Below are 18,521 nucleotides of genomic sequence, written 5' to 3' on the forward strand. Positions count from 1 at the left end.
CAGGACTAGGCGTGGACTGAAAACTTGACAGACTTCTGGATTTCATGAGAAGTGGCACATTATCAAGTCATTGCAGACTGAAAAGTAGAATATACGTAGTCTGATCCGTAGGGCAGGCACTAGAAGAAATGCAAAGAAATACAGCTAAAATAGTGAAAGTAAACTTCTGAAAAGTATCTGACAGTGAAATGGAAGCCAGAAATAAGAAAGAGGGGAAGAAGTGGAAGAGTCACGTGGAAACAGGACACACACACACACACACACACACACACACACACAATGGACCGCAGCCATATCGATAATTGCATTAAATGGGCATACAGGACATTTACAAGGACAGACCATATTATGGACCACAAAAATGTCTGAATGAGTTTTAAAAGACCCAAATCATGTACAGCACATTCTGTGATCCTGTGAATTTAAATTAAAAATCGATAAAAATAAGAGGGACCAGGACAACTTTATATACCTGCCAATTAAACAACACGTTTCTAAATAATCATTGAGCCAAGCAGACATGCGGGGGGAAATTAGAAATAATTTGAACTGAAGAATAACGTAACTCAGCATATCAAAATTTGTGAGATGTAGCTAACACCATCCACAGAGGGAAATTTTTAGCTTTGATAGTTTTATTAGAAAGGACGGAAAGTCAAACCAGAGATCTATGCTTCCACCTGACACGGGAGAAAGAAAAGAGAATGAAACCAGAGCAAGTAGCAGAACAGAATAAGAAAGAAAATGTGTAATTCCATGAAATAGAATAACGGGTAGGAATGATCATAGCCTTTGAATTAATGCAGCCGCACCGTGTTCCTTCAGCGACGGTGACTGCGTGAGATGCCCAGACCCTCACACGGGCTCCGCATCACCGCCTTCACTCAGAAAGACAGGAGTTCTTCTTCCCCACCAGCGACCCTGTCCTTCAGGAAATGTCCTGTTCCGTTCCCAGTAGGCGCACACACCTCTGTGCCCGCACCCCAGCCACCATACTGATCAGAGTGGGTCTTTTACTGACTTCCTAAGGGGCTATTTGAAATCTCGGTTGGTCATACAGAGGTCCACGGTCACTGTCGCTGAGGACGGGATGTACAGATAGAAGGATGGGCTTGACCAAGTCACGGCCCACTCCTCTGGGGGTCACGGGGAAGGTTGTGGACAAAGCAGAAACAGTTTCGCAGGATACGGATGTCGGTGTGCGCAGGTGCGTGTGTGTACAGATTTCCCCGGGCTCCAGACTCAGGAGATCATTCCCGCTCGTGCCAAGGGTTGCCTGTGGTCTCTGGTAGCGAGTTTCTTCATCCGCTCTGTGGGTCCGCTCTGTGTGTTCTACTCAAGAAAGCTCGAGAATGTCCTAAAGATTTTATGGACATGTGCCCCGGTGCTTTATAGGTCACTGTATAGAGTAGGAGAAGAGATTCAGAGAGAAGCTTCACATGAGGTTATGTGGAGAGCAGCTGGAAATACTTTTCCAGATTAAAAGAACCCTTTGATGAAACACAGGATCTATTTTTATCAGAAGTAGTTGATTTCCTTTGGCGAAAGTGTCCGTCAGAAGCCTACTGAGTTCCTTAATGTCTTCTGTCTCCTTTTTATTTCCTCTCTCGTAGATAAAGAATTCATCTACAGAGAACAGAAAGGAAACGTGATACTGCGGAATGTTGAAACAAATATTTCTACAGTGTTAATAGAAGGCAAAAAAATTGTAAGTACTCTCTCTAATGACCGGGATAATTTTAGTTTTTCCTCCTGCAAGTCAATAAAGCAGAAAATGACTTTGGGTTTCAACTCTTAGTAGGCGCCAAGCAGAAGCAATAAACTTGTAATACTACAGCCTGCGCAACTAAAGATAATGTGAAATTGAAACCACGCTAATTTAATAAGATGAAAGCAGCTTCTTCCAGCGTGCGGGACATTTCTCTGCAGGTGTTGGAAACAAGTGTTGCATACCATATATAATTGGAAGATAACGTCCTGAGGCTTTAGACATTTCCAGAACAATTACAGTAATGCACAGAGACTACTTGAGGAGGCCTTGCTCAGTCTTTTTTGTTTGTTTCTTTGTTTGCTTTAAACTCATCTCCACATGCACAGGGAATGTTAATTTAGACACTGTGCCGCTCTGATGACATTAAGGGATGTTTATGCTTTAAAATGAGAACTGAGTCGATATGACCGCCACCGCTTTGGAATCTGGGAAAACATGGTTTCCCAAAGATTTAGGTGGCGATAAGATTCAGAGTTCATGTGCAGCTGAAGATATTTATTAAAAACAGTCACTTAGGTTCTGCGCCAAAAATCGACTTCAAGAGAATTCACTTTTTTCTTTCACAGTATGTTTATGTTCATTGTTAGAAAGAGTAAACCCCCAGCTTCAGGGAATACGTTGTTTTTTTTGTTTTTTTGTTTGTTTGTTTTTTTTTGTCCAGTACACACAGATTTGGACACAGAAAGGTGATTATACACCTTTGGTGTGACTCAAGACACAGGCGTCCTGAAATCCCAGAATCCAGGCATTAGAGGAAAACCACAGGAAAGGTCAGGTGGCTCCCTGGCTTTACAGATGGGGATCCGGAGCCCAGAGCTGGGGAGTGAGCTTTTCAGGGTCCCACAGCTGGGTGGTGACCCCACCTCCCAGCCCATAGAAATTCTGCTCTACCTCCTTCCCCTCTTTGAGAACATTCAACTTCCTAAATATCTTTATTTCATTTATTTTTGTTGTAAACATACTTTTTTCTTTAAAAAAAAAAAAAAACAACCGCTTATTGGGATTTAGTATTAAATGGATCCTTCCTTTACCTGACTGCTGGTGTAATGGAGGCCTAGCAAGGTTACCTCGTGGTGTAGTTGCCAAAAATGAGAGCTTTATTGAATTAAATCATACTCTGCAAAGTAAGACTCCAAAAGAAGGAATGTGTATGCATTTCTGCATTAAGAAATCATCTCCGGTAGAATTACTCCCCTAAGAACATCTCATTCAACCCACTCAAAATACCAAAATGGCAGAAACGGTTTTGTAATATTAATCGAGTGGAGAAAATGATCAGACAGTTGCTGAGGGTAAGTGCATTTGAACGTCCGCACGTTATCCCAACCTCTGTGAGGACGTCAGCTTAGCCTAAGCCAGGTCCCCTGCACGCACCTGCACTTGGAACAAAACACGAGAACAGGAACTGTCTCCTCTTGCTCAGATCAATAGCTTGTGCAGATCACGTGTTTTAACTAAAATGACAAATACTGACCCGATTTCAGAGGCCACCTTAGGTAGGGGAAAGGGAAGAGCCCCTCTGAGTGTTGCTAGGCTTATTCCGTACAGGGTAATCTTCTTTCTCTAGAGATGTCCTATTGACTCGTGTATGCACCAAGCGTGCCAACCCCGACTGCCTAGGTTACTCTTGTCTTGAAGCTCCGTTAAATGCTCCTGTAAAGAAACCTCAAAAAAGGAGGATGAGGGGAGTCCGCTCGGGGCCCGCACTATGGTCTTCCAGGGTGCGGAAGTCCCGTGTTTGGGTTCTGGGGAGCCCGTCCCGTGTTTGGGTTCTGGGGAGCCCGTCTTCAAAACTCTCGTCCTTCCGTTGCGCGGTCCTTTGTTCCTGCACCTTGAACACGGGTCTGCCCGGGGGTGCACCGTGGACTTTCTCCTCCGTTTTCTTGGGCGCGAACCGAGAAAGCTCCGCCCGATGGGGTGAGGGCCAGCTGGCAGGACCGTCCGCACATGGAGGAAGGGAGTGTGCGGCTTCAAGTGGGGACATGGAGCCCCGGCTCTTGGGGGTCCTGTCCTCTTGCCTTTCTGATGACTAACCGGGGCGGGGGGTGTCTCTCTTTATTTGAAACTCAGAAGCGTGGAGATGGTTCGCATGATAAAACCGACTGGTTTTTGAGGTTGGGCTGAACCTGCTGGGGAAATGGACACGGAGCTGTGCATGGGGTGGTCAGCAGGGACGTGAAAGGGTCCCTGCGGCCTTGACCTCTAAACTCGCTCTTTCCTTCTCCCCCAGCAGACCCTCACGCAGACCCTCACACACGAGGTCACCTTAGCGGGTCCAGGCCCAGGGGCCGGCCGCTTCCTCCTGGTCCTTGGCTTCCCGTGACTGGCTCTTTCCCGGGATGGGTCCGTGGAAGGGGGTGCCGGTGAAGGCAGCCGCTGTGCCCATCCAGCAGAAAAGCTTTTGAGAGACTTGGTGATTGTGGAGTGCTGCTCCGCACGCGGCTGTTCCACGGGACCACCCCCGCCCCATGCCCCCTCCTGGGACTGTGCTTTGTTCAGTAGCGACAGGACCTCAGGCCAGTTGACTAAGCTCCGTGCACCTCCATAGAGCATTGTAAGGACGGAGTGACAGGTTACGTGTCACAGGCCCGAATGTCGGCATGAGTCGCATGTGGTTCCAGAGCATTAGGCCGGACCGGAGAGCCGGGGCTCGGGGCTCGCGGCTCAGGACTCAGGCGGGGGGAGTGTCAGCAGCACCAGGGGTGGAACCTGCACCCCCTGATTTTTTTAGCTCCTTCTCTGTAGGTGTTCGGGCGAGGCTGCTTCCCAGGCAGGGTCCTCGAAGCTGCTACTGGTGGTAGGAATGATAGCAAGGGACACTCTCAGATTTTCAAAACAGGAAATCAAACCTGAACTTTCCCTTGAATTACAAGTTTGATATCCCAGGAATTCCACAGCATTACACTTTACTCCTATTTTTAAACGTACTTTAAATACCAAATGATGTATTTTGTTTTTATGCTTCTAGAAGATTCTTTTATCAATAAATCAACAAATTATATAAAGGTCTTTGTTATGATGTATATTCTATTTTCCCCTGAGAAATGAAACACAATGATTATGCCTGGTTCCTGAGGAATCTTAGGACTCTTCTCTACCGAGGAGAATACTGACTTCTTTTTTCCTTCTTTCTCTTCCTTTGCTCTCCATCTATCTGTCCATCCATCCATCTGTCTGTCCGTGCGTCTGTCCACCCATCCATCCATTTATCCATCTATCTGTCCATCCTTCTGTCTGTCCATCTGCCTATCTATCCTTCTGTCCATCCATCCGTCTATCTATCTGTCCATCTGTCCACCCTCCATCTGTCTAGCTACGTATCCATCCATCCATCCATTAATCTATCCATCTGTCTGTCCATCCATTTGTCTACCTATCCATCTACCTGTCCATCTGTCTGTCTGTCTATCTACTATGTATCCGTCTGTCCACCCATCCATCTGTCTCTCCACCTGTCCAACCATTCGTTGTGTCTGGAAGGCAACTTGACAATGCATTCAAGATGAGTAGAAATATTTAAGTTTTTCTGCTCATCCCAGGCAATTTTTCATAAGTAAAGAATCTGACGAGTGAAAATATTTGAAGCTGGAGAAGCAATTTAAATACAAGTAGATGAAATATGTAGCCGTGCCGGGAAAAGAATAGTTACGAAGATGATCGTACTATGGAAATATGTCTGCTGTGTGTACGCAAACACAGAAGAATACGATGTTAGACTTACACGTCAGCCAGCAACCGTCAGCCTCATCGCTGCGACTGAGAAGGCTGGGCAGCACTCACTGCAGCGCGCAAACGGCTCCGCTGCTTGGGTGGGGAAAACTTAGTATGTGATTTTTCTTGGCGATGATTTCCATAATTGCTGTTTCAAGGCCATTTATTCAATAATTTTAATCAGATTTTTAAGAATTCAGCATCACGTTCCAAAGAGATTAGTCTTCCTCCAGCAATGAATACGGAGGAACCGCAAACAGGTCTGGAGGTACTTGGAAGGGGAAACACGTGCTGCTGAGAAGCGTCCTGTTGCTCTGCTGTATGTCAGGCTTTCTGACTTTTTACGTCTTTACTTGCTTAATTACGAATCTACTTGTTTTAATTACTTATTTAAATGACTAAATTAACATTTAAATAAAAAGTCCTTTTGTTCCCTTAATTTATGCTCCCCTTTGATTTTATATAATCACAAGACTGTAGAATTTGAATTTTTATCTGTCTCTAAAAATTAATGAATTCTGACTCCTCGCAGAGGGGGACGTAATTATAAGTATTATTAGACCCACAGCAGAATCTAGAGGAATAATGGGTTCGTGGTGCTCAGGAGGAACTCCAGAATTTGTTAGAGATCAGAACTGGAGACCACTTGTTTTTTTGTTTGGGGTTTTTTTTTTTCCCTTTTTTTCCTTCATCCAGTGGGCTTGACTTTCACAATTATTAGTTTTCACTTCATTCTGTTTCATCTAATTGCCATCAAGGGCTTCGTGTGCCTGTGGTCTCATGTCTGGAGAAGGCAGAAGCCCACCTGCCTGGCTTCTGTCCCCCTCACCCTCGTACAGCCCTGCAGGCGGCTCAGGACACAGTGCTCCTGCCAGCGGGCTTCGGCGGTGGGGAGGGGGCCCCAGTCACTGGCTGGTGGACCCACTCCCCCGCTTCACATGTTACCCTCCTGCTCTGGGTGACACCCGCCCCCCAGCAGACCAGACCATGGCCAGCAGGCATTGCCAACCCAAGGCTGGCGGCTCTTCCCACGCACGTCCAAACCAGGAAAGGGAAACAGCCTTGTTATTGCGTATAGTTGAGGAGGCCGAACTTGACGCCCTGAAAGCCCACCGAACTATTTTATTGGACCCACGGAGTGCTTTCGACAAAGTGAAAATCCAGGTTTCTGGCTTTTCTTGTCAAACGGGATTATCTGGCCGCAGCCGGCTTCCTGGTCTCGCATTTAGCAGACACCGGCTGGTGCAACGGGCTAGCAGCTGTCCATACCCCCAGACGCTACCCTCACTGACTTCTAGCCAGACTGGCCTCTCAGGTGCAAACCTCCCGAGTCCCAGAGCAAAGGGATGGCATCCAAAGTCTCCGTCTTTTGCAGGAACGCCTTCCTGAGCCGTGACGCACACTCTGTTGAGTATCTTTTCTGTGTCTTCTCGGTTCTGTCCATCCTCTGTCCTTCTGCATTTTTTTTCTTTTTCTCTCTTGCTCTTTCTTTCTTTTCCCTCTCCTTGTTTTTTCTATTTCTCTTATTAAAAGAGCAGGAGACAAAAATATTTTTCATCATAAGTTTTCATTTTCATTTTAAGTTTTTATTTCATAGGCTACTCTGTTCTTACGTCAATCCATTTATTACGTGAGGAGAAAATCTTACACCTGTGCCTTTAAAAGACCCGAGAAACAAAGTAGCAGCTTCATTTTTCTGGCCCCACACCTGCTGTCCTATGCAGGTTAAGGGTGGCCTGATGTAGTGCTTCTGTCACTGTGTCTACTCTGTTGTCTGACATTAAGCAGGTAATCCTTGTTCTCTGAGCAAGGTCCTGGGCTAGACAGGGCGGGCGGCTGGGCGGGCCAAGGATTAGGGAAACAGGTTGACTCTTGGGGAATTCTCCACCCAGATCTAAAGAAACACACATTTGCCTGACATCTGTTCAGCGGAGGCTCCTCGGGCGGGAGTCCCAGGTGGGGAGCGGGGAGCGGGGTGGCGGGTGGGAGCAGACACAGCTCGGAGAGGGACGTCCCGCAGCCCCTGGAAGGCAGGCACGACTAGAAGACGTGTGGGAGGTCACATTGTCGCTCAGCGGTGAGCAGGCTGAGTGCTGAGTCAGGGGGGCTAAGTTGCCACCCCGGCACAGGTGGTCTGGAAGCGGTTGGAAGGCCAGGCACAGGGACCCCGAAGAAGACAGGAAACAGGCCATCGAGCCCCTGACTCAGTGCTCCAGTCTTTACTCTGCTGCAAACAGAAAGGGCTGGGACTTCTGGGGACAGGCCTGTGTGCTCTGGGAACATAAAGCTCGACCCACGTGAGGGGCATTGGGAGGAAGGAAGGATGGCAGGCAGGGAGCCCCCCGGACCGCTGCGGCCCCAGGAGAGCGGAAGGAGGTCCTGGTGATGGCGTGACTGGGAAGACAGGAGGGATGGCTCTAAAGTCCTGCGGCACAAGCACAGTTGCGGAGTCTGGGCTGCATTTGTGTGCGGGCAGCTGAGGTCACCGCTACAGGGCTGTGCTGTCTGGGGCGCAGGTCTCACTCGCCCCCAGTCGGGAGGTGTGAGGGGCCCTGGAGCTGGTGCGGCAGGTGCACGCAGGGCGCTAACGGTGCAAACCTCCACTCGTCTTCTTATTTCACTGAACTCCCTGAGCAGCTGTTACTTTGTATTCTTCTTACTTTACAGAGGGAAACACGGGTTTAGAGAGGCTAAAATATCTTTTTCTGAGTCACATAGCTGGCAGCCGAGACTCCAGGGCTGATAGATTGATGCTTCCTGCTCTTCATTTCCTGCCCGTTACGTGGCCGCTCAGGGCGTTCTGTCATTCTCCAGCTCCTTCTTTCAGTAGTGGCCCCCGTTCCTTTCCTGCATTTATGATCACGTCCGTGTTTCTCTACTACATGGAAACGAGACGTCAGCCCTCTAGCTACGTGTCTCACCAGAAACATGCCGACGATTTTATACACACGGGGGCTGCCCTAAATGTAGACCGATATTTTTAAAAGTCGGGATGATGCTATTAACAGCTGTGTTTGGGGTTTGACTAAATAGTCCTAAATAATGCAAAAGGTAAACTACTCAGCAGCCTCACCGGCGAGTGTAGACACCAACACCGTAGACGCAGTATTAGCGGGTCGGGCTCACTCATGGATCAGAATCAGCATCTGCTCCGAGTCATGGACCCGTCACAACAGCGTTTAAATATCCAGAATCAATCAACAAAACCCATTACAACCACCAAATAACAGAAAAATCTTGTGATGAGATCGCAGGACCTTGAAAGCGTATCTGGTTAAAGTTTATCAGCAACGCCTAATAAAATTTCTGGGTGAGATGAGAATGAAAACCTGCTCCAATATGATAAAAAAAAAAAAAAAATCCATCAGGGGCCAACTGGAAACGAAACCCATTCTCAGTGGCGAACAGTGAAACCATTTCAGTTATGGTCGGGCCAGAATTCTCACCAGCACCGTTGGCATTTAACGTGTTCTTGAGGACGGCAGGAAGTTGCAGTAGACAAGCAAACTTGGAGGTGGGGAGAGGAGCTAGAAAATGGAAGAAAATGGACTCTCTTTTCCGGGCAACAGGATTGTATTTCGAAAACCTAAAAGATCTTGATTCTAGTAAGCTGTAATTAATAAGAAAAGATTTCCATATGGCTGGATACAAGAAATAGGTGAATAGATCACTAGCTCTGTCTTCACAAACATCAGTACCTAGAAGCCAGAATAGTCCTTTCACTCATGAACAAAACTTTATTTTTCTACTTTTTTTTTTTTAGGGTCCTACTTTAAATCTAAGAACCACGTAAGACTTAAAGCAAACTCTAAGATCTTTTTGAATATTTGAAAAAATGTAAGGGTGTAACGTAATCTGAGATAAGAAGACAATGTTACGTATGTTAAAAGCTTTTAAAATTGATACCAGACTTGAGTCCAATTTTGATTAGAACAATGAAAGAAGCCTAATGTCAAACACCGGGTGAAATGTCTTAATTGCCATGCACGAGGATAAATACCTGAATGGACCCGTAAAAACCGTTAAATGTATGGGAACGACTTGCTTGTCTGATATCAAAACTCACAAGGGAGAATCGCTCTCAGCTCAGTAAAGTAACAGCTAATACGTTCCAGTACTTGTGACGCACCAGGCATTGGAATGACTTTATTGAATTTTCACACTCACCACGGGGCCAGATATTTTCTCCATTTTATAGAGGAACAGAGAAGGTAAGAAATTTACTGAATTTCACATTGTAAGTGGTGTAGGCAGTGTGTGCGTCACAGGCTTTCTGAATCTGCAGCAAAAGCTTAAAACCCTCCACATCTGTCTGTGGAGAGCATGGTGAGAGGTGCGAGACTACAGAATTCAGACAGACATTCTCGTGTCAGTGCGTATTTGATACACCAGGGGAATCAATGGCATAATTAGGAAACAGTGCCAGGACGCCTGGGTGGCTCAGTCGGTTAAGTGTCTTCCTTCCGTCAGGTCGTGTTCCCAGGATCCTGGGATCCAGCCGCACATGGGATTCTCTGCTAGCCAGGAGACTGCTTCTCCCTCTGACCCTCTCCCTCTCATGATCTCTCTCTAGTAAATAAATAAAATCTTAAAAAAAAAAAGAAAAGAAAAGAAAACAGCACCAGCATCCCTAATGGTATCTATAAGGAGGTAATGTTGAATTTCACAAATATACAAAATTAAGTTCCACTTGGAGTAAAAGTTTAATGTCAGAAAGAAGACTCATTGCTTCGTTTAGCACAAAGGAGAGATATTTTGCAAAATATGCATTCCAGAGGCTGTAAAAAAAAAAAAAAGAGCCCTATTTAACTCCCACAGAAATGTCTTCAATTTACAAAATTAAAAGGAAAAATCAATAGGCAAATAGCAACAGTATTTCAGTCCCAGGAACAAAGGAAAGGCTGGTGTCCACAGACCACAAAGACTGCTTCCAAACTGACCCGGGAAGGAGAGACAGTCTGGTAGGACGCGGACAGAAATATTGCAGGACTTGACCTCAGGCACACCAGAAGCCACGGCTTGCTTGGCTTGGGGATTCGTCCTGACTCAGACAGGCTGGGAGCGAATGTTCAGGAGCGGCGAGGTGGCTCTGCATCCATTATTTGCACCCGTGAAAGGGTGGGCCCACGCCTGCCATCCACGGTCGTCGGTAACCCTGGGACCTGGGGCGGTTGCAAGCGCATGAAGCCACTCCTGGGAATGACCGTGGTGGACTTCTCGAGAGAGCACAGCAGATTCGTCACTGCTGCAGCCTGTGTCACTAGCAGCCGACCCTTCGTCAAGGGACGTGAGCCGCACCGATTTCCAAGTGCAGAAGGCCCTGCTCTTGGCCGGTTTCTGTTGGGGTTCCTTTGTATCCGTGACCTCGTGGCCACTCTTACGACACACGGGGTTACGCGTGGAGACATCCACTCACGTATTCAGTGAACATGTGCGGAGCATCCGGTACGTGCCCGTCCCCCTCAGGCACTGGGAATGCAGAGATGACAAAACCAACCATCCTGCTCGACAGCTGGTCCGGCCGTGAGAATGTCAGACCACCCGAGTTCTCCTCCTCAAACGAACAACTATCAAGCAGGACTGTATGAGAGAGAAACGACAATTTTCATACTTGGGACCGTTGGCCGCTCACAGCTCTGATCCCTGAGAGAAGGAAAACAAATGACGTGAGCCCAGCCGTCACCTGAGCTTCGGCCTGCGCGTGTTTGCTGGACCTCCCAGGGAGGGGAGACTCAAGCCTTCTTTCCTGCTGAGTCAAGCAGACAGGCCAGAGTTTGGGGGCGCAGAAAATGGCTACAGTTTATAGGACAGAGTCCCCGAGACGGGGACGTGAACTAGAGAGTGCTCAGAACACCTGCACGGGGCCCCCAGAGAGACTTGGGCTGATCCTTGTACGTAGAGAGTGAAACACCACGAGTCAGGGTGAGATCGAGTTTCAAGTGAAGAACAACTATCGGATCCTGTCAGACGATAGGCAGAGCTCACGCCCTGCCAGCAATCAGTTCAGTCTTTCCAAACCTGGGGTATGAAGTCCCAGGTAGAGCAGACCCTTAGAGGGAAGGGACAGCTAGCCCTAAAATGATAGCTATTCTAGAACGACCTTTAAGACATCTTAAAAATGAACTCTGAAAGAATGAATTTAATCCCCACAGGATTAACTGCCTGTCATAAAAAGCCAAGCGTTCTTTGAAGAAACACAAATAATCCAAGACTCAACAAGAGAAAAGTCAAAATATCTCTTGTTCATTTTTTTTTAAAGATTTTATTTCTTTATTTCACAGACAGATCACAAGCAGGCAGAGAGGCAGGCAGAGGTGGAGGGAGAAGCAGGCTCCCTGCTGAGCAGAGAGCCCGATGTGGGACTCGATCCCAGGACCCTGAGATCATGACCTGAGCTAAAGGCAGAGGCTTTAACCCACTGAGCCACCCAGGCGCCCCTCTTGTTCATTTTTTAAATTACTGTATAAACAAAGAAGCAGGGAAATGTGACCTACAATAAGGAGAAAAAAATTAGTCGATAGAAACCCACAAATAACAGATAATAGAATTAGCAGAAGAGCATATTAAAACTGCCATGATCACTGTGTTCCAGACGCTCAAGGATATAAAGAAAACCAAGAGCATGATGGGAATAAAAATTAAAGATTATAGAACGCCGTAATAAAATTTCTAATGATTAAAAATGAAGCATCAAAATTTTTTTTAAAATCTCTAGATTAACAACAGACCTGGGCACTATAGGGAAGCGAAAGGAGAAACCCTGAACTTTAACTGAGAGCAACAGAAGGTCTCCAAAAAGGGGGTCTGGGTGGATCAGTCGTTAAGCCTCTGCCTTCGGCTCAGGTCATGATCCCAGGGTCATAGGATCGAGCCCCGCATCGGGCTCCCCGCTCAGTGGAGAGTCTGCTTCCCCCCTCTGCCCTCACCTCACTTGTGCTCTCTCTTTCTCTCTCAAATAAGTAAATAAAATATTTTAAAAAAGAGAAAAGTCTCCAAAGTGAGGAACTGATAGGAGAAGAAGTCTTTAAACAAAACTTGGACTGCACCTTAGTAATCTGGTAGACAACACGAAATGGGCTAATAGAGATGTTATTGAAGGCCCAGAAAGAGAAGACAAAAGAAAGTTTTAAAGAAATAATGACTGAACTTCTTAAATTTGATATCAGAACTCAATAAATCTCAAGCAGAATAAACATAAATAAAGCACACCAAAGTACACAATCATCAGGTCACTGAACACTAGTGAGAAGGAGGACATTCTCGTGGCGGCCACGGAAAGAGACATACTCTGTACAGAAAAGTAAGGAACAGGACAACACACTCCTTACCAAACGTTCTGCAAGTCAGAGCACAGTGGAATGGCAGCCTTAAAGCCCTGGGGAAAAAATAAGTGTCAATGTAGAATTCTACATGTAGCAAAAGTATCTTTCAACACTCAAGATAAAAGAAAGAAACTGGAGACCAAATCTGAGAGCTCCCCACGGCCACACAGGACCACGATGGGAAGCCGAAAGGGAAGATCTTTGGAGTAAGAAAAGATGATACCAGCTGGAAACTCAGATCTGCATAATGGAAGGAGGAAAACAGGAACGGTACAGGTGGTCGACATGTAACTAAGCTTTTAGCGGAAACTTGGAGAAAATGAATTAACCGAATTAACCGGTCCTGAAGAAATACATCTGTCTTTTTATAAAAGGGTCCATTAAATTATGTGGTGAAAATGTCCAGCTTAATGTTACCTTATGAAGGCTTTTATGTTAACTTATATGTTAATATAAGGCTTCCGTCTAATTCTTTTCTCCAATCCTACACGTTGACTAAAAGACACAAACATTACACATAAAATCTTTGGAATGGGTGTTAGGATTTTCCTGAGCCGGACACACAGGAACAGGAATCGGATACAATATGGGGTGGGAGCTAACTCCAGTAAAAAGGGCAGGTTTCCTCTATCCTCATGTCCATAGGCTCTGCTTAGTACTCCTAGAGGACTCAGAGGTGAGTTTTAAAAAGCAGGATCCAATTATAAGCCTTCTATGATATATACTTTCAATTTGAAGACATAGGTTAAAATTAAATGGATGTAAAAAGATAATTCTCTGCAAACACTAACCAAAGGAAAGCTGGAATGGTTATATTAATATCAAAGGAGACTACAGAATAGTCCTTATTACCAGAAATAAAAATAAATATTTTATAATGGTAAAGGAGTCAGGTCCTTAAGAAGGCATAAGAATCCTGAAGGCGGGGCACGTGATGTGGTGAGCATGTAACTGATGAATTATTGATGCTACATCTGAAACTAATGATGCACGGGATGTTGGCTGATTAAATTTAAATTAGAAAATTTAAAAAATTGGAAACAAGAATCCTGAAGGTGTATGCCCCTAGCAATAGCCTAGTAAGATTTAAAGCAATAATCTGTTGAACCAAAACCCAAAATGGACAAATCCACAATTCGAGCTGGAGATTCCAACGATCCTCTCTGAGAACCTGATCAAATTTAGAAAGAAAGACCAGTACAGAGACCGGAAGCCTTGAAAACTCTGTTACCAACTGACCGGCCTGACGTTCACGCATCACACCCCTCAGCAAAGCAAACGACACATTTGTTGTGTGGTACATGGAACACTCGCCAAAACTGACGAAAGTGTGGGCCATTGGACAAGTGTCCACCGATCGCAAATGCTGAAAATTATACAAAGAATCATCTCTAACAAATACATAATTAAACTGGAAATCAACGGCAGAAAATATCTGGAATGTAGCCTGATGATTAAAAATTAAACAACCTGCTTTTAAGTGACAAACCAGCCAAAGGAGAAACCAGATGGAAATTAGATAATATTCTGAAATGAAGGAAAATTCGGATGTATAACATCAAAATTTATGGTGTGCAAGTCGGAAGCACTCACAAGGCAATTTATGGCTTTAGGTGTTCATAGTATTAGATTTAAGCTTTCACCTTAAGAAACTAGAAGTAAAACGAGAAATCAAATGTTATTACACAGAAGAAAAGCAGTAAGGAGAAGAAATCAATTGTACGTGGAAGAAAAACCAGTGGGCTCAGGTCATGGTCCAGGGTCCTGGGATCGAGCCTCACATCGGGCTCTCTGCTCCGTGGGGAGCCTGCTTCTCCTTCTCCCTCTGCCTGCTGCTCTGCCTACTTGTTCTCTCTCTGTGTCAAATAAATAAATAAAATCTTTTTAAAAAAATGAATTAATAGACAAAAAACTCCATATATAGGAATCTCAAGGTGCAGATGGCTTCACTGGTGAATTCAGTGTTTTAGAAAAACATGTCATCAGTTCCACGCTAAGTTACAAAACAAACAGAAGAGGAGGAAATACTTCCTAAGTCATTTATTAGGCTAGCACTGCCCCCCAAATAAATAGACGAGGTTATTAGCAGAAAAGAAAACCACAAATTTCCCTCATGAAACAGGCACAAAAATCCTCCACAGAGTAGCAATTCCCGTCCAGTAATGTATAAAAGGCAAATTCATCGCGGCCAAATAGAGTTTATCCAAGGAATGCAAGTTTGCCTCAGCATTTGAGCATCAATGAAATGTACCATTTTGATGGATTTAGGAAAAGCAGAACAACGTAATCATCTCAGTAAATACAGAAAAGGCATTTGAGTTAATTCAACACTCATTATAAAACTCAACATCCACTATTAAAATTCTGAGCAAACTGGAAATAGACAGGAAGGCCTTCATTTGATAACAGATGTCTGCTGAGCACCTGCTGCTAGTCCACCAAATAGTGGGGAGTGAATGCCTTCTCCCTAAGATTGGGGGAAAGGCGAGGTGCCCGCCCTCCTGACTTCTACTGGGCATTGTGTTAGCGGCTTTCCGGAGTGTAATTAGGCTATAAAAAGAAGCAAACACTCATCCAGTTAGGAAAGGAAGAAAAAGAACTCTTTGGTCACAGAAAATCTGATTACATAGGAAATTCTAAAGAATCTACCAAAAAACTGTTAGAGCAATTAATGAAATTAAGCAGGGTTGCAGAAGAGAAGGTTCAGGGTACCAAAATTAACTCTATTTCTGTCTGTTAGCAATAAACAATCGGATATTGAGACGTGGATATGTTTTTATGTATACAAAACATCAGCAATACCGAATGCTTTGGGGTGCACTTAACAAAATATGGGCAAGATCTGTACCCTGGAAACTACAAAGAATTGCTGAGAGAAACTGAAGATTTCTTTTAAAAGCCCTCCTTTCAAGGAGCTTACCTTTTAGTGAAGGGGACGGGCACTAGATAAGATAAATAAGTTAAATGCACATTCTTGTAATAATGATGAAGCCTAGAAAAATCAGGGAAGAGGGGTCTACGTTAGAGGTAGACTGTTGGGGTTTCTAGACGTCACGGCCACTCAAGAGAGGCAAGGCCTCACTTAGGAGGTTTTCGAGAAGAAAGCTGACAGGTGACCATCCAGGGTGTTTTAGGCAGGAGCAACACCATGACAAGGACCACGAGGCCAGCCTGTGCCCGGCTTGTTCTGGGAATGTGTGGACGGTGGCGTGGGTGGGGGGAGGGGTTCAAGGGACCACCTTGAGATGGGGACGGAGAGCTGATGGGACCAGGCAGTAGCCCCACTGTTCAGTGGGAACTTTGACTTTCAGTCCACGTGTGCTAGAAGCTGAAGGGGCTGTGAGTGGGGGGCGGGTGATGATTTCTGTGGTAGAGACGGCTCTGACCCCTGGGACTAGAATAGACAGCGGGGGGCAAAGTCAGAGCCTGACACGCAGCTGGAAGCTCACTGCAGTGGCCCAAGAAGAAGGACCCATGCTTAGACCAGGGTGAGGGCCGGAGTGGGGAGCTGCTCTGGATAGACTTTGACGGAAGACACCCAATGCTTTCCGCCAGGCTAGAGACAGAAGAGAAAGCAGAGCCGGTGGCCTGGCCAGAGCGGCTGAGTTGGGCGGTGGGGGGGCATGTCTGAGATGAGGAGGGCCGTCCCCGGGGCCGGAGGGAGGGGTGGGGTGTGAGAGGCTGTTTCATATCCGCTACATTGAGACACCCCCTTGACATTCCGTGGAGACTGGGAGGCGGGGGGCAGTGGGATATACATGCCTGAAGCTCAAAGTCAGGTCCAGCTGGGTTCAGGGGGTCTTGGCCATGTGGCCATTCAAATCTTCAGCAGGTATCTGCTTTTCACAGCCACGAGGCTGGATGGAACCACCTGGGATGTGATTTCTGGTCAAAAAGCAAAGAAACCTGGTAATCAGTGTTGGTTACTCCAACATTCAGAGGTGAGAGAAAAGAAGGGAACCAGCCGTAGTGCACGAAGAGGAACATTGAGGAGGAGCTAGGAGAAAGTCAGGGTGCATCCCGGACGCCATGTGGGGACGGGGTTTTGAGGAGGAGAAGGTGATCCGTGTGCCAGGAGGAGAACTGAGAAGTCATCACGGCATGAAGCCGGTGGCATCTGGTAACCCTGAGAAGAGGAGTTTGTGTGGAGAGCGGATGAAAACACGGTCGGAGGGAACTGCGCAGAAGACAGGAGGAAACGCAGAGCGTTAACTCCCTTCAAGGAATTAGGGATGCTCAGTTTTCTAAAGATAGAGTCCATACTGCCCAGAACATACCCAGTGAGCCTGGAAAGTGCCCGTAGCGGGGAAGGATTAACTCGGCTCTCCGTGAGGCATCACGGTCGGTGCAGCAGAGGTTTAGACCCAAGAATACAGATCACTGCTCCCTGCTGCCCGAGGAGAGGCAAGGCTGCATGCGTTCATCAGCAGTGAGTGTCAATTCCAAACACATTTCTGAAAAACAGTTTTATCTATTTGCATTTTTCAAAACAACTTGTAAATCACCAATCACACCCTTAGATATCTGTCCCATAAAAAAAAACTGTTCAAAACTCACAGCCACCAGTAAAGAAAGATGGAGGGTTTTATTACAGCGACACACAGGACAGCCCATGCTCACCACTCAAAACTTCTGTGTCTGCAGGCTCGCCCGTGTGCTAAAATGTGTGTGTGACATCCAGACCCACGCTCCTGGAGCTTTTGCAGACATTTCCAGGCGTGAGCATGGTGGCAAAAACATTGGCACTCCAGAGTTCACACTGTGAACGAGTGTGTTTTAGTGGGTGTGGCCTGGGCAGTGCCATGTTTTCCATGTTTTTGTACTTTTTCTTGGAGACCATGCTGCTTGGAACGGCCCCTGGGGAGAGTGCCAAAGCTCAGGGCAGTGATCCGAAATGCAAGAAGGCGGTCTTACAGAGAAAACCGTGTTAGATGAGCCGTGTCCAGGCCCGAGTCATACGCTGTCCCTGTGAGTTCCGTGTTCATGCATCAAAGGCTTATATTCAGAAAGTCCGTGTAAACAGAAACACGCGTGAGGCAGGCTTCTGCGCTGCTCGGTCGACAAGGGGATTGTGACCAGAGCCTCGCCAAAACCTAGCCCTGCATTTCCCCGAGGGGCAGTGTGCCTCCGTAGTCTCTAACTCGGACTCTGTGGACACTTTGCAGAACACAACTACCATGAGTACCAAGAACCTTCTGGGGCTACCTTTTAGGAAGGACTGAGTGCGTAAATCAAGGTGTATGCACGGCACAGAGTAGCAGGCAGGCTCTGAAGATCGGCAATCCGGGCCGAACGGTTGTTGCAAGGAAAACCCCAGGGACGATGCGTGTGACGCCGTGTCACTTTCCACTGTGGCTACATCTGTATGTTTGCACCTGGTCGTGGGCTTGTCGGCAGGGTGGCCCACACCAGGCTGACGGAGAGGGCTCTTCCGAGTGGGCACGGGGGTCTGCCCAGCAGGGGGAGGGCAGCCAACGCGGGGAGGGGATTAAAGGGAAGCGGCCTTTGTGATGAGGTCATGTATGTAAAAATGCTGGGGTGCCATGAAGACATTTGAAGGAAGAGGTCCAGTTCGTCGTCTGCACACTGACCAAATTGTGGGTCGGTGTCCATGATGGCTTAAAAGCCAGCTGCAAAGGAACGTGTACAGTGTGATTCTCTTTAATGAACCAGTCTGCTTCGTAAGCTTTTAACCATACAAAGGGACACGGGAACCG

At 46.5% G+C, this 18,521-nt stretch overlaps 1 protein-coding gene across 4 annotated transcripts in view; it reads left to right on the forward strand.

Moving 5' to 3' along the window:
* DPP6 (dipeptidyl peptidase like 6) overlaps positions 1-18,521 on the forward strand; it is an 848,700-nt gene that overhangs the window by 594,762 nt on the left and 235,417 nt on the right. For all 4 annotated transcript variants that reach the window (XM_059172341.1, XM_059172343.1, XM_059172340.1 and 1 more), the window contains exon 4: positions 1,614-1,708. In XM_059172341.1, the coding sequence (XP_059028324.1) occupies positions 1,614-1,708 (95 nt within the window). The remainder of the gene's footprint in view (positions 1-1,613; positions 1,709-18,521) is intronic.

This window comes from Mustela lutreola, chromosome 4 (assembly GCF_030435805.1).
Source record: "Mustela lutreola isolate mMusLut2 chromosome 4, mMusLut2.pri, whole genome shotgun sequence".
In the NCBI taxonomy this organism is placed as follows: domain Eukaryota; kingdom Metazoa; phylum Chordata; class Mammalia; order Carnivora; family Mustelidae; genus Mustela; species Mustela lutreola.